This window comes from Erythrolamprus reginae, chromosome 1 (genome assembly GCF_031021105.1).
Source record: "Erythrolamprus reginae isolate rEryReg1 chromosome 1, rEryReg1.hap1, whole genome shotgun sequence".
Lineage (NCBI taxonomy): Eukaryota > Metazoa > Chordata > Lepidosauria > Squamata > Dipsadidae > Erythrolamprus > Erythrolamprus reginae.
Window position 1 is genome coordinate 37,658,320 of NC_091950.1, and position 19,728 is coordinate 37,678,047.

General features: G+C 43.8%; 1 protein-coding gene across 2 annotated transcripts in view; it reads right to left on the reverse strand.

Moving 5' to 3' along the window:
• Positions 1-1,080: 1,080 nt before the first annotated feature.
• The window catches only part of GCH1 (GTP cyclohydrolase 1), a 56,342-nt gene continuing 37,694 nt past the window's right edge, over positions 1,081-19,728 (reverse strand). Inside the window, exons 4-7 of one of the 2 annotated variants that reach the window (XR_011558927.1) lie at positions 10,075-10,106; positions 7,895-7,979; positions 3,226-6,418; positions 1,081-3,014 (exon numbers count right to left, since the gene is read on the reverse strand). Coding sequence is in view for 1 of the 2 variants with exons in the window: in XM_070749581.1 (XP_070605682.1) it covers positions 6,292-6,418; positions 7,895-7,979; positions 10,075-10,106 (244 nt within the window). In the remaining variant the exon portion in view is untranslated. Of the gene's footprint in view, positions 6,419-7,894; positions 7,980-10,074; positions 10,107-19,728 lie in introns of both variants that reach the window. The other variant, XM_070749581.1, reaches the window with a different exon arrangement.

The following is a 19,728-nucleotide window of genomic DNA, read 5'->3' on the forward strand; positions in this document are numbered from 1 at the left end:
AACTAAGGTGCATATTATACTCTGAAAAATATGATAGGTAATATCATCAGTGCTGGTAAGTGTTGTGGTTAGCTCTGGCCCAGCTCCTGCCCCAAGCAATGTGCAGGTGGATGTGGGGGAGACATCCACATGCCACAGGCCTGTTTTGCTTCCAGTAGAATCTGTCTCCTCTGACCAAGGAAGCGTGAGTGACAGGGAAGAGGGGAGTTTGGCAGACAGCCAGGAGGAGATCAATCATCTGTATCATCCTTGGATTCTGAACAAGAATTAATGATGCATCCACACATGCGTAGAGTGATGCATAGGAGACAACAACTGAAGGATTATTACAAGAGAAAATGAGGCCACCTGTGGTTGGGTGGGGCTGCTGTAATTAGTGCTACAGATAAAAGTGCAGCCTGGTGTGTTAGCCTCATGGCAGTTTATCTGATTCATTGTTTCATCAAGATCGTGGTTTTTTGCTGTTCAGGATTGTGTGTGTGGACTCTCTGGACTTTAGAATTGGACTCAATTTCCCAGTTATTGGGTGAGCAATTGGATTGCATTTAACCTGTGCCTTGTGTGTACCAGAAAATCCCTTTGACATTTAAAAAGGGAGCTATTTCTGTTTTTCTTTTTTAAAAAACATTTGGGTTTTCCTTTTATCGTGTGGTGTGTGTCTTCCTGGACTAATTACCCTGTAATTACGGGCGGTTGAGACACGCCGGCAGAACAGTAAGGAGTGAAGTTTGCCCTTAGATGATATTCTAGTGGCTTGCCCAGTCAGTTCTGATCAAAGAACCTCTAAGGCCATCCTCACTAACACTGATAGGTCAAGCCACTATAACATAAACTGTGAGCAAAACCCCTTTCTTACTAGCACTGATGATGTTACCTAGTTTAGGTACCCAAACATCTGCAAGAAAACAACCAAACCCAGCAAGCACCCCTTCACCCTCCCCTGTTGCTTTCTCTCCTTCTGCTGACCCATACAACCATAGGGCACCACCACTCCAGCCTGGCCATAAAACCCATGCGCCACAGCATTCAGCAAGTTAAAAAAGAGCACTGCATTCACAAATGACACAGAGGACTATCTCCAAAAGTGATCAACACTGCATTTTAATACTATAAATAGGCCAGAATTTGGAGGGAGAGACAACAGCAAATTGCATATGATTTACATACACGTACACATACATATTTGGATAACACATACTGACATGAACATACATAAGTGTAGTAGTATAAAGGCAGTAAGGAGAGAGAGTTCACAAAAATTATAAATAGGATTCACTGAGCCAAAGGATCTCAATACATTAAGGCCACGAAGAGAACAAGCCACTTGGAATTTCCTTTCTTCCAGGGAAAGGAATGGAAATCGACTTCTTTGCTTCACTCACCCACTTTCAAACTAGGCAATAGAGGAAGCGGCGCTATTAAGGATGCATCCAGGTACCAGGTAAGAGGTATGTTGGAAGCATTGCATGATAAGAAACGAGAAAGGGAGAGAGAGAGAGAGAGAGAGGGATTGGCTGGATGTTGCTATTTCCTCTTCCCGTTTCAAGCACAGGTGAATTTTCCAGACTGATCAAGTCACTGGGTTCTCCCAACTCTCGCAGTGCAATTTTGGCTTTTGAGACATTACAGTGCAATTTGTAAAATAACCTAGAGGGACGTAGTGTACAAATCAGATATTTAGGCTCAAAACTTCAATTAATAATAATAATAATAATAATTAATAATAATTAAGCCAAAAAGTTGCTTTGAATCTCCCAGAATGAATATATAGATTGGATTGGTTGAATGTGAGTGATTTTTTTTTAAGAAATTGGGTTTTTAGTATGTTTTAACTTTAGATTTCTATATGATATGTATCCACTTTTGTTGTGAGTCTGAGGAATAGGGCGGTGTGGAAATCTAATAAATAATAAATAAAGACAATAAAATGAGGGGAAATACAGATGTGCTTCTTGAAGGAAAGACAAGATCTGGCCAACATTTTTGCAAATCTCTGTGACTGATCCATAAGAAAATTAAACAGAACCTTTGTCGGATGAGTCCAAAGCATCTGCTAATCCGAGGATGGACAACTTTTCTTTTTAGCCTGGGAATTTTGCTGTAATGTCCTCCTGTCACTGGGGACCACAGGAAATTTGATTAATGATGTTGTGACCTCACCAGAGTCTATGGTGGTGGGTTCTTTTTCATGATTTGGGGTAATTGGCAAGTTAAGAAGGAAAGCTTTACAGCATCTGTTTTAAAGCTCTTTTAAAGCGCTCTCCAAAACGGTGACATTGGTTGGATCCTAGGAGAACCCAAGGATGCAAGGGGCACTTTTAATCTCTGCATTTGCCCCCCAAAATCCCAACAGACAATTCTGCCCACCTCCCAAGAAAACCCTTAAATATTGGCTTTGCCAATACTGCAAAAATCTGTCCATCATCTCAGCAGTATCCACAGATTTGGGGGTGAGGCGATAAAATCTGCAAGATCCTTGCCATTTTGTATGTGAATGCACCGATCCATATGCAAAATCGACAAGGTTTGGGTTGTGATACATCTGCAATAGTGCGGTTTTTGACCCACACTGCCTCCATCCTTGTTTTCCAAGGTCACCAATTGAAAAAACCCCAACAAGCAAAATTGGAAGCAGGCAACCCATCACTCTAGTTTCAACCAGGTCCGGCTAACAAGGCAGCCTTGCCCAACAGACAGAGTGAAACGAGCATCTCACATATTAAAGTAGGAGTGGGGTCTGATCCCGTCTTTCTCTAATTAGAGTGGTTATAAAACTTTCTTTAATATGTTTTCCATTCGGAAGGCAATTATTGAGATCAGTTCCAGTAAGCGGCTTTTCACGACATTCCAGTTACACAAGAGGGAACCTGACCTACTTTGGGCACCACAAAATGTTTTTTGTAGAAACTGTTGTGCTCACAACTCCTATGTGAAGCTTTCTCAATCTTCCATCTGCTGAGAATTTTACAGGAAGAAAATGACCAAAACCCCAAATTATTTATGGTATTCATTTTCTGCTCCTAAGTCCCATCCTAACAGTGTTAAATGTAATTATTGGCCAGCAAAGATTGCCCATTTCTGAAATACATAGAAACATAGAAGACTGACGGCAGAAAAAGACCTCATGGTCCATCTAGTCTGCCCTTATACTATTTCCTGTGTTTTATCTTAGGATGGATATATGTTTATCCCAGGCATGTTTAAATTCAGTTACTGTGGATTTACCAACCACGTCCTTGGAACAAACTTCCATTTAACACTGTGATGGGAATTAGGAGCAGAAAATGAGTGGGGTTATATTATCATGGAAGAGTAGGGAGATGTGGGTGGTGTTACAGCAACATGCCTATTTTAGGGTTTGTATGGCAGTGTTCATTATCCTGTATCAAATTGCAGGAGACTTTGCCTTCATGGTTAACCAACATGGCTAGGGAACTCTAATAGTTAGAGGTGGGTTGCTGCTGGTTCGATAGAACCAGTACTGGGAATTTTCCGCGCTCGCTGAATTGGCAGTGATGGCTGGCTGGCCACGCCCCCAAATTTGCTCTCTCAGCAGCGCCATAGGCACCGCCATCTTGTTTTTCATTTATGCGCGTGCACAGCTTTTTTTGCTTCTGCGCATGCACAGAAGCAGTTTTTTGGGTATTGTGCATGAGCACGCATGCATGGCCCATGAACAAGTGAACCGGCAGAGAGGTAAGTTAGAAGATGCCTAAAAACTGAAATGTGGAAATGAAATAATGCCCAGCATTTGTCAGAAAGGCATCTTTGGCTGGAGTTTCTGCATGTTATAAATATGCTTGCAAAGCTGGGTATCCTGCCATGGATCCAACAGAAATATAATTAAGAATAAAAATAAAAGATATTGATAAAATTGAATGGGTCCAAAGATGGACTACAAAAATGGTGGAAGGTCTTAAGCATAAAACGTATCAGGAAAGACTTAATGAACTCAATCTGTATAGTCTGGAGGAAAGAAGGGAAAGGGGGGACATGATCGAAACATTTAAATCTGTTAAAGGTTCAGGAGAGAAGTGTTTTTAATAGGAAAGCGAACACAAGAACAAGGGGGCACAGTCTGAGGTTAGTTGGGGGAAAAGATTAGAAGTAACGTGAGAAAATATTATTTTACTGTAAAAGTAGTAGATGCTTGGAACAAACTTCCAGCAGACGTGGTTGGTAAATCCACAGTAACTGAATTTAAAATAAATAAAATCCTAAGATAAAATACAGGAAATAGTATAAGGGCAGACTAGATGGATCATCAGGTCTTTTTCTGCCGTCAATCTTCTATTGTTTCTATGAATTGCATGGTGAAGTCCGTTCCAGGACAATGTAAGTTAATACAGCAAAGAAATACCTGCAAGCTAAGCAATGGGTGATGACATGCCCCAAAACCCAAAGGGAGCCTGAAGAAAACATCTGGAAATTTGTGCCATGCACATCTCCTTCTCTTCTACTATGACTGAGCAAATTACAAGGTAGTCTAAGAACATGGAATTCTGGATGTTGATTTGGTAAGCCTGAATTCGGCTGAGCATTTTGGTATTTTCATGGGCAGAACTGAGGTGAGGCTGATCCTTCACACAAACAACCAGAAATCATTGGAGCTCTGCAGACTTTCTGCTTCATGATTTAAAAGTCTGATTTACTCTCCCAATGATGGGCACTTGCCAAGGGCCCCAGGACAAGAGAGAGCAGTTGCTAACTCTGCCCAGCAAACAGAGTCTATCGTATTACCCAGTACCCAGGGGGGATTAGGAAAGCAAAATTCTGGGTTTTTTTCAGAGATCCTTGTGTTTTTCCTCCACATAGTTTTAACTTAACATTCCTATCATCCTTTTCCTCCCACTTACGACTGTATGACTATAACTTGTTGCTTGTATCCTAAGATTTTTATTAATATTGATTGTTTCTTCATTGCTTATTTGACCCCTATGACAATCATTAAGTGTTGTACCACATGATTCTTGACAAATGTATATTTTATTTTATGTACACTGAGAGCATGTGCACCAAGACAAATTCCTTGTGTGTCCTATCACACTTGGCCAATAAAATTCTATTCTATTCTATTCTATTCTATTCTTACAAAAACACTTCTGAACAGCAAAAAGACAAATAGAAAAACAAAGACAAAGACAAATAAGGAATTGGTTGCTAAACACAGTCTCCCAATATCCTTTATTCCATATTTGTCTTAAAACTGATTCTGTTCAAAATGTTCCTGTCGAGGCTTGTTTTAGTAAAGATGCAGAATCCCAGGCTGGAGCTGGTCTGAAATTGACACCAAGTTGTTATAAACAATGTAGGGCTGACATTCAAGAAGTAACATAAATCGTTCTTACTTGAATGCAAGTCCTGAAAATAGTCCAGTATAGAATATAAACCATGTGGCAGTAGTGTCCACAGTATAGTCACTCACAACCTATATTGAACAGAAATCATGTGGTAAAAGATTTACCACATTTTCTAAAAGAAATCATTCAAATCAGTTTCATATAAGGGAAAAATACAATGCTCCAATCCTATCAAAATGTAATCAGTCCTGGATTCTTGAGGAGAGCTCATTCTCCCTCAAGATGTCTTCCAAATAAGGTGAAACTACAACTCCCAGAATTCCTAACAAGCCTGGAAAGGTGGACCCAGTTTGTATATTGTTCTGCTTCCATTACCACAAAAGGAATTCTGTTTTGTATCTTCTCCCATTAGTGAAATAAGCGCCAGGCAAACTAGGACTTATTTTTTCTCTTCAGTGTCAAGAGTTTTTGCCAAATCAAAGCAATTCCTCTGCAGGAAAAGCATTACATTATGGGTGTGTGTGCTATCGCGCACCCTTTTGGCACCTGAGCAAAAAAAGGTTCGCCATTACTGATCTAGACTATGGACTTTCTCCATCTTTCTTTACCTTGGAAACAGGATGGAGAAATTTGCTGGACATTAGGGCAAAGAGTTTCTCTGTCTTAGTGGGGATAGGTCCTTCGAGCACTTCAGACAGACTTTGACAAGAACAACCCGACTAAGGCCACACAAAAAACACATAGCCACTGCATGACATTTGCCTTAAAACAGTCACATTAACATAGATTGAGAGAATATTTCCAGGACCTTCATGCTCCAGTGACACAAGGAACCATATGAACAAAGAAAATTACCACCAACAGAGTAAAACTTCAGAAATCTTAAAGTGACTGTTACTTTTCCAAAAAGAGAAGGAGCAACACAAACAGCAGAAGATTCAACATCAATGCTAGAGAAGACAGTCCAGGAAGGAAAATGGATGGCACGTTTTTAGCTACGGATGAGTGCCAAAAATTCTTCACGTGTCTTTGGGTCTTCTCGGAATACTCCAAGCATGGTGCTGGTTACAGTCTTACTGTTCATTTTCTGAACCCCTCGCATCACCATACACATGTGTCTGCAGAAGGAAAAGACAGCGAAAAAAAAATTCAGTGGGAATATTTTTGCTGCAAGAATAGCAATAGCAATAGCACTTAGACTTATATACCGCTTCATGGTGCTTTACAGCCCTCTCTAAGCAGTTTACAGAGTCAGCATATCGCCCCCAACAATCTGGGTCCTCATTTTACCCACCTCGGAAGGATGGAAGGCTGAGTCAACCTTGAGCCTGGTGAGATTTGAACTGGTGAACTACAGCCAGCAGTCAGCAGAAGCAGCTTATAGTACCACACTCTAACCACTGCGCCACCATGGCTCAGTGAAAAAGCAGAAGTAGGATAGAAAGCTTTAGCTTCACAATTGAAATACAATTCGATCTTGGTTTCAGCATAATAGCTTGCCAATTATTTTTTTTTTAAATGAAGCCCTCAATATTTCTACTCTCATGTAAACTTTTATTGATGATTAAGCCATGGCATTCACTGAGGTGATGAAACTATATACAGTGATACCTTGTCTTACGAACTTAATTGGTTCCGGAACGAGGTTCGTAAGGTGAAAGGTTTGTAAGACGAAACAATGTTTCCCATAGGAATCAATGGAAAAGCGATTGATGCGCGCAAGCCGAAGCGCCCGTTTTTGCGCTGCTGGGATTCCCCTGAGGCTCCTCTCCATGGGAAACCCTACCTCCAGACTTCCGTGTTTTTGCGTTTCTGTGTTTTCACTGAGGCTCCCTTCACTGGGAAACGCCACCTCCGGACTTCCGTGGCCAGCGAAGCACCCGTTTTTGCAATGCTGGGATTCCCCTGCAGCATCGCAAAAACACAGAAGTCTGGAGGTGGGGTTTTCCATGGCGGGGAGCCTCAGGGGAATCCCAGCAGCACAAAAACGGGCGCTTTGCTGGCAACGGAAGGTCTGGAGGTGGGGTTTCCCAACGAGGAGAGCCTTCGCCTGGCAACAGAAGTCCGGAGGCAGGGCATCCTAACGGCGGTGGCGGCGTGTTCGTAAGGTGAAAATAGTTTGAAAAAAGAGGCAAAAAAATCTTGAACCCCAAAAAGTTCGAATGACGAGGGGTTCGTAAGATGATGTATCACTATATATAGAAGAGAGAGAGAGATAATAGATGGAGAGAGAGAAGGATGGATGATGATAGATAGATAGATAGATAGATAGATAGATAGATAGATAGATAGTTAGATAGATAGATAGATAGATAGATAGATATTACCGGTATATATAGTTCTCAACTATATATAATAGTTGAGAACTGGGGGGGGGGGGGGGGGAGATGCTGCAACAGTTATATGAAGACCAGTCATAAGTCACTTTTTTGAGTGCTGTTGTTGCTTCCACCAGTCACTAAATGAACGGTTGTAAGTCGAGGACTACCCATACAGAAATTGAACAGTGAAAACTCTCACTCTCTCTCCACATACCCCCAACTTGAATTCCTCCCTCACTCTTTGGACACATTACAAATTTTGTGTCAACTCACGTTGCTTCAATCACCACCCCAACGCCAGCAGGCTGCAAGGCTTCTGTGATGGCAATAGCAATTTGTTTTGTAAGGCGCTCCTGAACTGCAGTGAAAAGGGGGGGAGGGAGGGAAGAAAAATGAATAAATATCCTGATCAGGAGATAATTTCTTAAAGCCATAGCTCATTAAAAATTAAAAAACCATAATTTTAAATCATATTTTCATGGCCCACAAAGTCTACTGACGAAGAACGTGCCACAAATCTGCTTAATGGAAGGAAGCCTCTCAGAGTCCAAGAAGAAGGAAATCTTTGACACTTACTGTATTGTTTGGAATATAAGATGCACCTTTATCCTTCCTAAAAGAGGCTGATAATTTGGATGTGTCTTATACTGTGAATGTAGCTTTTTTCCCCCCAGCCTTAACTAGGTGCTAACAAACTTCCCAGCTCTTGCCTTGCAGGTTCTTTCGTTGTTTCTCTCTGCAAAGAATGTTGTCCAAGCCCTAAGTCTTTGCAGGGTATTTTCCCATTGCTCTAACTTGCTCAGAATAAGTTTCTTTCCAGCCCTAACCAGGTGCTAATGATGTTGCCAGCCCTTACCGGCTTGCAAGCTCTTTGTTACTCTCTGCAAAGAATGTTTTCCAAGCCCTAAGTCTTTGCAGGGTTTTTTCCCATTGCTCTACTTACTCCGAATGTTTCTTTCCAGGTGCTAATGATGTTCCCAGCTAGCAAGCTCTTTCTCCGAATAAAGTTTTTTAAAGCCCTAACCAGGGGATAAAATAATGTGCTGAAGCTGACCAGGCTCAAGGATGCTAGCCAGATGAATACCTGGTAAGCAGATTCTTTTCCCTATTTTCCTCCCCAAAAACTAAGATGCGTCTTATATTCCAGTGCGTCTTATACTCCGAAAAGTATGGTACTCCTTTTAAAAGCAGGTGCTGACCTCTGAAATGGAAGTGGCCCAAGTGGTCCTCAATTTACCACTGTGACTGGGTCAGGATTTGCAATCACAGACTATTAAATTGAGGCACCTATACACAAGGCTCAATTTTATGCAGCAGTCATAAACGAAACACCATGGTAGTGAATCCATAGCCATAAGCTCAAAGCCATTCCTCCAAGTAGGAAACTTTTTTGTTGGAAATACTGCAACCAATTATAAAGGTGAACCAGTTGCTATGCAGCCAAACTGTGATAACATGATTGGGTGGATGGTAGTGGCACATCTCGCAACAGCCAGAAGTGCTTTATGGGCCATAACACATCTGTTCCAGGTCTATCATAACATTAAACAGTTGTTAAGTGATTGGTCATAAGTTAAGGACTACCTACATCTGGAGACAGGGAGCCCTGGGATAAAGCAGAAAAAGGTGATGGAGGATGCAGCGCCACCTTGTGGTGAGAGGTTGAGCAGCAGATTTGTTATTGGCTTCCATTCAGGTCTCTCCATCAATGTTTACTCTGCTTGTATAATTACCGTATTTTCAGAGTATAAGACACACCTTTCTACTCCCCAAAAGAGGGTCAAAAACTGGGCGCGTCTTATATATCGAATGTAGCCCTACCCCTACCTATCTGCCAACCCCCACCCTTCGGAGATTTTTAGCCTCTGCATTTTGGGGTGGTTCCAAGCAGCGGGGATCCTAACTTCCATTCACTTCAACTTCCCAGGGGAAGATAGGGACTTGGTTGCTGCAGCCTGAAAACACTTTCCTCCCTGATTCCAAAAACTGGGCGTGCCACCTGAAGTGCAATGCTTGGTTTTGAAATGCAGGGGAACATATTTATGGGCTGGCCATGTTCTGAAGTCGAAATATATATTTCCGTAGATAATGTATATTTACAAATCCTTCCAAGTAGAAAGTTAGCTTATCTAATAGCGAGGCTAGAATGCTTCTCACTGATGAACATGCAGATATATTGCCATTTTTCTTATTCTCTTTGGTATTGTTTGCTGTCCAAAGTAACTTCCTGAAATGGATGGATGGATGGATGGATGGATGGATGGATGGATGGATGGATGAACAAACGAACAAACTCCATGACTATGAAACTTCTTGTATAGTCAGATATACCAGCAATAAATTGTTCACAGCACATTCATGCTTTTAATAGCCCCTTGATATTGCATGGCACATTCTATTAGAACGGCAAAACATGCATTTCATTAGGTGAAGTGAAAAAGCTTGTTACTTGCCTTGTAATCGTCTACTGTATATTTCCACAATCCTAGAAGGAAAAGGAAAAGCATTCCATTAAGATTATTCTGGAAACAAATTAATGATAAGCCTAGGACAGTATTTCGAAATGTTTTCCTTTATTACCCAAAACCACATATAGGAAAACCTTAGTGAATTTTGAGAACCAGCCGTAAATCCCTTCCTTCAGCACTGTTCGAATTTCAAATGGATACTGGACCAATGGTTGTAACTAGAGGACTCTCCATATTATAAAAATGGTAACACTGAATGAGCTTTATCAATTGCCCTATTAGGAATATTTGGGAAGGGTTTTTTGAATACCTCCGGAACCGCCTTCTACCGCATGAATCCCAGCGGCCGATTAGGTCCCACAGAGTTGGCCTTCTCCGGGTCCCGTCGACAAAACAATGTCATTTGGCGGGCCCCAGGGGAAGAGCCTTCTCTGTGGCGGCCCTGGCCCCCTGGAATCAACTCCCCCCAGAGATTAGAACGGCCCCCACCCTCCTTGTCTTTCGCAAATTACTCAAGACCCACCTATATTGCCAGGCATGGGGGAACTGAGACACCTCCCACAGGCTTTCATATTTTATGTTTGGTATGCATGTGTTGTATGGTTTTAATTGTTGGGGTTTTATATATACTTTTTTTTAATATTAGATTTGTATTACTATTATATTGTTTTTGTTATTGTTGTGAGCCGCCCCGAGTCTTCGGAGAGGGGCGGCATACAAATCTAATAAATTATTATTAATAATTATTATTAATATATTTTAGCACCCACGACAATTTTTACGCCAATTTAAATGTCCATGTTGTGGTGGGTATGGATTTGTGTGCCATTACCCAAAGTGGGGGGGAGGGACGACACATTTACTCCAAAATGTTTTTAATTAGTGAAACTCTGGTTTCAACTATTTTAACACAGGGATGTAATCAGAGGAAGGCAGAGATAATCCTTGATTTATGACCACAATTGAGCCCAAAATTTTGGTTGCTAAGCAAGAGCATTGTTAAGTGAGTTTCACCACATTTTATTCAATTAGTGACATCACCTGGCTCTAAGAGTCATATGCAAACTAGGGAAGTACATCTAGAGTCATGTGTAATCTTCTAATGTATAAAGGTTATGGTTAAATGTGTGGCAGAAAGTGAACTCTGGGTTTTTTTTTCCAACTGTAGTAAGTGAGATTGAAAGTATAGTTTTAGAATAGATTAGATTAGATTTATTGGATTTATATGCCGCCCCTCTCCGCAGACTCGGGGCGGCTCACAACAATGGCAAAAACAGTACATAGTGACAAATCTAATATTCACCAATCTAATTACAGTTTTAGATTTAAAAATTCATAAAAGCAACCCCAATATATATAAAAAACAAGCACACAATCAATCATACACCAAAACAACATGGGCAAGGGGGAGATGTTTCAATTCTCCCATGCCTGACGGCAGAGGTGGTTTTTAAGGAGTTTACGAAAGGCAAGGAGGGTGGGGGCAATCCTAATCTCTGGGGGGAGCTGGTTCCAGAGTGTCGGAGCCACCACAGAGAAGGCTCTTCCCCTGGGTCCCACCAGACGACATTGTTTAGTCGACAGGACCCGGAGAAGGCCAACTCTGTGGGACCTAACCGGTCGCTGGGATTCGTGCGGCAGATGTATGTGTATACATGCACATACAGTATATATAGCAGATAATGTATATTTTTGTGTGCGCTGTGTAATATACACACATGGCATGTATAAATAGGATTAAATAGTATATTTTGCATGTTCAGTAGTAGTAAATAGGTAGGGAAATTGTTCCTCATTAAGGCCTTTGAAGCGAGGAAAGGCCAGGCAACTCTTGAAGTGAGTGACATCACGTTGGTCACTCCCACCAAGTCACATGACTGCCAAACCACTCACACCCAATCACATGAGCATCAAGCCACTCCCACAAAATTAAGACACACTCACAAAATTAAGCCACACCCACAGAGTGATAGTAAACAATTTTGGAACCCACCCCTAGATGAGCCCCCTGCTCTATTACAGTGTTCAGTCAATGTTCTGCCCCTGTAGTTTTGAAATGCACTTCTTAAGATGGAAATTTCTGAGAAGCTACTTGAATCACCAATTCAGCCTCTTTGATTTGCTAGAATTCAGCCTGCATTTGCCTGTTGGTAACCAGGCCTTTGCACAGAGAGATTCTGGGGTGATTCAAAAACCAAGAAGGTATGAAAATAAACAATCATTTTCACTGTTACAGTTTAAACGATGCCTGAAACACGATCTAAGTATTGCCCACAAAATCATATGCTGCAACCTCCTGCCTGTCAATGACTACTTCAGCTTCAACCGCAACAACACAAGAGCACGCAACAAATTCAAACTTAATATTAATCGCTCCAAGCTTGACTGTAAAAAATATGACTTTAGCAACCGAGTTGTCGAAGCGTGGAACTCATTACCGGATTCAGTAGTGTCAACCCCTAACCCCCAACATTTCTCCCTTGGACTATCCACGATTGATCTCTCCAGGTTCCTAAGAGGTCAGTAAGGGGCGTACATAAGTGCACTAGCCTGCCTTTTGTCCCGTCCAATTGTCTCTCCTTATCTCATATCTCAGATATCTTTTCTTCCTTTCATATATCTTCTCCTCTATTTTTATATCTTTTCTTTATATATAATACTTCATGTCTATCCTCTTCAATATGTATTGTGTATTGGACAAAATAAATAAATAAATAAATAAAATAAATAAACAAATGGGATGGGCAAGATGCTCTTGTTTTATGCTAATTTTCACTCTTTTTTCAAAACCTGCAAACTACACCATCGTTTGTCATGAGAAATTTTAGCATGGGGATCTACTGATAAAGCATCCTGAGACAAAATATCAGGACTGGCCATGCAAGTCTCAACGTGGGATGTGACGCTCCCAGACTTAAGCTCTTCTAAGTCCTGATTCTTGTAATAGAAGAATTAAGGTCACGCTTCAGGCTGCCTGTGAAATACAGTAGATGCCATTGTCTTTCTTCATCTGTTTAGCCAACAGCCATAATAATAATTGCTCCTTAGTGGGTTGGCCAGGTTTGCTTCTGGAGTAATCTCTTCCAATTTATTTGCAAGGCATTCAAAAAACAGTTCTTAACAACCGAGTGTGTCAGCAGGCTTTAGTTGCTTGTGGGTAAAAACTTCTCAGAGTAATTCTGTCCTGTTTTCTACAGCCCTTTAGATGTTTTCTAGAGTCCTCCACTCGAAATAGAATACCCTATGAGACTAGACTTTCAATCCTGGGCCTAGAAAGTTTAGAACTAAGACGCCTTAAACAAGATCTAAGTATTGCCCACAAGATCATATGCTGCAACGTCCTGCCTGTGGGCGACTACTTCAGCTTCAACCACAACAACACAAGAGCACACAACAGATTTAAACTTAATATTAACCGCTCCAAACCTGACTGTAAAAAATATGACTTCAGTAACTGAGTTGTCGAAGCATGGAACTCATTACCGGACTCCATAGTGTCATCCCCAAACCCCCAACACTTTACCCTTAAATTATCTACGGTTGACCTATCCAGATTCCTAAGAGGTCAGTACGGGGCGAGTCCGTCCCCTGTCCTATTGCTCTCCTATAACTCCTATACCTTTCTTCTATTCCTATATCTCTTCTTCTATTCTTTCATTGATATGTTCTATTACTATACCTTCTTTTCTATTATTTCTTAGATATATTTTACTATGAGTATCTCCTCTATAACCTTCATCATGTATTTTACTATGTGTATATAGATATATATCCACTAAAACCCTCATTGCGTATTGGACAAAATAAATAAATAAATAAATAAAAATGTAAGGAAGATGCCTTATTGTGGATATCATGGCTCGCTACAGTCTTCCCTTCTCTGAGCTAAATATACATATAAATATATGTTGAAACTCTAGAAAGAGTGCAGAGAAAAGCAACAAAGATGATTAGGGGACTGGAGGCTAAAACATATGAAGAACGGTTTATTTATTTGTTTTGTCAAGTAGGTATTGGTAGTATACAAAGATATAACAATGTTTATATACATGATACTAGTAAGAGAGAATAGGCGTTGATTGCTTACCTGAACGCCTCTTCTCGTACGGTGAGCGGGTACAGCAGTCACATGGGTTGCTCATGTCCAATCCGGTGGAACTGAGCCTAGTATTAAAAAAGCTTGCCGGATCCGCCCCTTCCCCAGAATTCGCGAATCCATAGACTAGGCTCAGTTGTGAAGCTCTGTAGTGTTCAACTCTTATTGTTAGAGGAAAAAGGATTATAGAAAGGTGAAGAAGACACATACAAGGGCGGGAAGTGACTGCTGTACCCGCTCACCGTACGAGAAGAGGCGTTCAGGTAAGCAATCAACGCCTATTCTCCGTACTGAAGGAGCGGGTCCAGCAGTCACATGGGACATACCCAATAGATGGTCCCTAGGGTGGGATTAGATTGCTATCGTGTGAGATAACGGATTGGAGTACCCTTCTGCCGAAGGCAGCGTCCGCTGAAGCGTAAGAATCAATCTTGTAGTGCCTGATGAAGGAATTTGGCGAGGCCCAAGTGGCTGCTTTGCAGACCTCCTCCAACGGGGCTTGAGTCGCCCAAGCGGCCGAGGTGGCTGCGCTCCTGGTGGAATGCGCTGTGATGTTCCTTGGAACTGAGAGGGAAGCCGACTCATAGGCCTTAGATATAGTCCCTCTGATCCAACGGCCTATTACTGTTGAAGACACTTTGGCCCCCATGACTCTGGGATGATAGGCTATGAAAAGTGCTTCTGACCTCCGAAAGGGTCCTGTGCGTTGGATATAGATTCTCAGCGCTCTGATGAGATCCAGGGTGTGCCATCTAATTGCCAAGGGATGGTCTCGTTGGAGGCAGAAGGAAGGTAGGACAATATCCTGAGATCTGTGGAACATGGAACTGACCTTGGGTAAGAAGGTGGGGTCCAGTCGCAAGACTACCTTGTCCTGATGGAATTGACAAAGGTCCTGCCTGATTGAGAGGGCAGCCAGCTCCGAAATGCGTCAGGCAGAGGTAATAGCCACCAGGAATGCTACCTTAAAGGATAGGTACCTGAGGGACGCCGATTTTAGGGGTTCGTATGGTGCCTGCGTGAGGGAATGGAGAACCCGTGGCAAATCCCAGGATGGATACCTGTGGACCTTGGAAGGTCTGAGGTTGGCTATGCCCTTGAGGAATTCCTGAACTTCAGGGAAGGATCGGAGAGGCTGTCTGCGGGGACCCCCTAGGACAGATGAAATGGCTGCCAGATGACGCCGGAGGGTGCTGGTGGAAAGTCCTTTATGGAAGCCTTGCATAAGGAAGGAAATAATTCTGTGTATGGGGATGCACAGAGGGGAGAGACCTTCCTGTAGACACCACTGGTGAAACTTGGACCACGTGTGGTCGTAGATTCGATTGGTCGAACCCCTTCTGGCCTTTAAAATGACCTCCACTGAATCGGGGTCATGACCACGCAGTTCTAAGTCTCTCCTGATAACAGCCAGGCGGTGAGGTGGAACCACTCCGGGTCTGGATGGAATGAGGCCCCCTGCCGCAGCATATCCCCCGAAACGGGGAGTCGCCAAGGGTCCTGGACGGACAGCTGTTGGAGATCCGCGAACCAGGGCCGGCGGGGCCAATGAGGGGCGATTAAGATTACTCGGGCCCTCTCGGTGAGAACCTTGTGAATCACGTCCGGGAGAATTGGAATTGGAGGAAATGCGTAGAGTAGGCCTGGAGGCCATGGACTCCGGAGGGCATTGATTGCTTCCGCTCCCGGGGATGGAAATCTGGAAAAGAAGCGAGGGAGTTGGGCGTTCGCATTGGTCGCGAAGAGATCCAGGACTGGTAGGCCGAATCTGAGGCTGATTTGATGGAACAGGTCCTGATGGAGGTTCCACTCTCCTGGGTCTATCGTTGCTCGAGATAGCCAGTCCGCCTGGACGTTGAGGCTCCCCGAGATGTGGTCGGCTAGGAGCGACCGAAGATGTTTTTCCGCCCAAAGGCCTAACTTGAGGGCCTCCCTCATGAGAGCTTTGGATCTCGTGCCCCCCTGTCTGCAGATATGGCTTTTAGTGGCAATGTTGTCGGTGAGAATGAGAACGTGCCGGTTGGGAATGCGAGGAGAGAAGTGCTTCAGAGCCAGGGAAACGGCTCTTAACTCTAGCCAATTGATTGGCCTGGAAGCTTCCTCCGGGGACCACGTGCCCTGGGCTATCATCCCCTGGGCGTGGGCGCCCCATCCCGATAGACTGGCATCTGTGGTGATGACAAATTGATCCGGGCATCTGAACGGGGATCCTTTGTCCATGGCCGGAGACTTCCACCACTTGAAGGATCTGCGAACACTTGGTGGAATGACAATGCGCCGATTTGAGTTGCTGTGCCCCGATCTCTGAAAGGGTAATAGGAGCCACTGGAGTTCCCTAGCATGAAGGCGAGCCCAGGGAATGATGCCTATGCATGACACCATCTTCCCCAAAAGGGAAGACAGAGTTACTATGGATACTGAAGAATTAGATAAAATGTTAGAAATTAACTCCCCTATACTGAGTTTTCTCTCGGGAGAGAGAAAAACCTGGGAAGATTCTGAATTGATAATGGAACCCAGGTGAGAAATGGATGTGGAAGGTTGGAGGTGACTCTTTTCAAAGTTGATGGAAAAACCATGGTCCTGAAGGACTGACATGGTGACAGAAAGGTCTGTTTTCACTTTCTCTAGGGAGTTCCCATGAATCAAAATATCATCAAGATAACATAAAATGTGAATGGGAGACGCCCGGATATAGGCCGCCAGGGACCCCAAGAGCTTTGTAAAGACCCGAGGGGCCGAGGAAAGGCCAAATGGCATCGCCCTATACTGGAAATGCCTGCCTTGAAAGGAAAAACGTAAAAACTTCCTGTGGCATTTGGCTATAGGAATGTGAAGGTAGGCCTCAGTGAGGTCTAAGGAGACCATGAAATCTCCGGAGTGAATGGCGGCCAAAATAGAAGATAAGGAGTGCATTTTAAACTTCCTATATTTGATGAATAGGTTTAGTTTCTTTAAATCCAAAATAGCTCTCCAACCTCCGGAGGATTTTGGAACCATAAATAAAATGGAGTAAAAACCTAGGCCCTTCTGACCGGAAGGAACCGGTTGAATGGCTCTGATGGACAATAGATGAGAAATGGCCTCCTCCATACGGTTACAATCTGAGGAGGACCTGGGAGAAGGGCAGGAAATAAAACGTCTGGGGGGAGGAGAAATAAATTCTAACAGAAGGCCAGTTTGAACAGTGTCAATGACCCAGGGGTCCTTGGAGGTGAGACGCCAATTTGAGGCGAAATGAGCTAGGCGACCCCCTATGGGAATAGAGGAAAGATTACCATCTAGGTTTTTTTGAGGCCCTGTTAGAAGAAGCTCCCCTTTGGAAGCGAAAACCTCTACCCCTGGAGTTCCTACTTTGGGAACGAAAGCGGGGGGAATACTGACCTGGAGATCTCTGATAGGAAGCCGCTTGATCTTGCTGGCGCCCCGGGCGACGAAAGGACTGCGTTTTGGTAGCCTTTTTTGTGGTTGGACCCAAAACTTTCTTCTTATCCGTGGTTTCCGTGAGGAGTGGATCCAGAAGATCACCGAAAAGAAGGTCGCGCTTTAAGGGTCCCTGGGATAACTGCCACTTCTGGCGTACTCCCGCTTGCCAAGGGCGAATCCATAGGAGTCTCCTTGCCGTTGTAGAGGCTGCAATAGACTTAGCAGAAAATCTGGTAGATTGCAAGGTGGCATCAGCCACGTACTGGGCAGCTGCAAAGACCTTGTTGAAGTCTTGTTGACCTCTCAAGTCATCGGGAGGAATATGCTGTTGAAGTTGGCGAAGCCACAGCAGCATGGCTCTGGAGAAAAAGGAGGCTGCTGCAGAACTTTTAATGGCCCAGGAATCTGCCGTGAATCCTCTTTTGAGCATTTGTTCAATGCGCTTGTCCTCTGGGCGGAGGACTTCCTCCGCCTCTCCCGGCACAGCCGCTGCCGAATGAAGGATCTTGACAGGTTCATCCGGTTTGGGAAAGGATAGAAGCTCTTCATAGGAAGAGGAAAGTTTGTACAACTTCCTGTCTTTAGTAGAGGGATTAAGACTAGAGGCTGGGAAATCCCACTGTTTGAGTAAGGCATCTTTAAACAATTTAGGCATAGGAATTACCTCGTTATCCTCCTGTTCCTCAGTGAAATAAGGTAAATTCTCCTCCGGGGGATCAGTGGAAGTGGAGGCTTGTTTCTCCTGGGCCGCTAATCCCGTAGAAATCCTAGCTTTGAGGAGGAGAGATTTGAATAATTGAGAAGGGAAAATGGTAATTGGAGAAGGAACCTTTATTTGGGATTCCTCATCATCTGATAGCCCTTGGAAAGGGTCCTCATCATCCTCCATATCCTCATATTCGTCCTGAGAGGAATCTGAATCATCCTGAATAGGAGCCCTAACCGCTGGGGAAGAACCCAAGGGGCGGGAGGGACGAGAAGGAGGAGGAGGTAAGGGAAGCTCATTGATGGAAGAGAGTTTGGCATCAATGGCCTTAGACAACACAGCAAAAATAGATTGGAACTCAGGAGGTAAATTAGAAATATCAGCAGGAATGGCAGAAGAATCCCTAAAGGCCTGGGAGGATCCTGGCTGGAGGGAATCTTCAATAATATCTGGTTCCTCTGGCCCTATGCCCCATAGGTTAGGTTGGGGTCTGTCTAGGTTAGGCTCATCCAGAGATAACACAGGGACCCCAGAAGGAGGTAGACTAGAAGCCTCTGGGGGGTCTTGACTACTGAGTACTTGGGCCTGCACTTTTAAACGTTTTGCTGATTTGTCATGGATTCTTTGTAGGGCTAGGTCCCTTCTCTTCTCGGCCCTGGTGACCTTAGTCGAGGGGCGGGCCCCAGGAGAAGAGGAGGAAGAGGCCTGGGGGATACTAGTAATCTCATCGCCTGTAGGCCTGGCCTCTCTAGGACCTTTAGTTGTGCCTCTCTTGGGAAAGGAAGCCATAGTCTGATAATTAACAGAAGACAAGGCTGAGCCAATAACTGAATAGAAAAGGAGAAGAATTTTAAGGACTTCCCAAGAGGAATGGATCCTGCTTCGAGGCCTCGAAGCTGCTGAGACGTGAGGACAATCTGGGCAAACCCAGAGTTCGTGCCCCCAAATCCAGCGGGGCCAGCCTCCCTAAACTTTCCAATTAAGTAAACCAAGGCACTCTGGTTGGAGGCTTAGCCGGTGGAGAATTTAGCCTGGGACCCCCAAGGCCCGCTCCGGGATCCACGCGGTGGACTGAGGCCTACGCGGCTGGCAGGAGGCCAACACGAGAGGCCTAGATTTAAAAAGGGCGCGAAGGCCTTCGCGCCGAAAAATCGCTCCGAATATGCCTTAAAGGGGAAGCGATCGACTAAGTCCAGGAGACTAGAAAGCCGTCTCACTCCGCAGGAGGTATTTTTAAGCCCTTTAATATATATGCAATAAAGAATCAATAAGGCAATCAATTAATACTTGCACTAGAACCTCCAGGCCAAAGGATTAAAAGAATCCACAAGCGGCCGCGGGGATCGTACACGGCAAAACCGCCGGGGGAAAACGAAACCGCAACTTCTCCAAGGGAAAAAAGCCGAGCCGC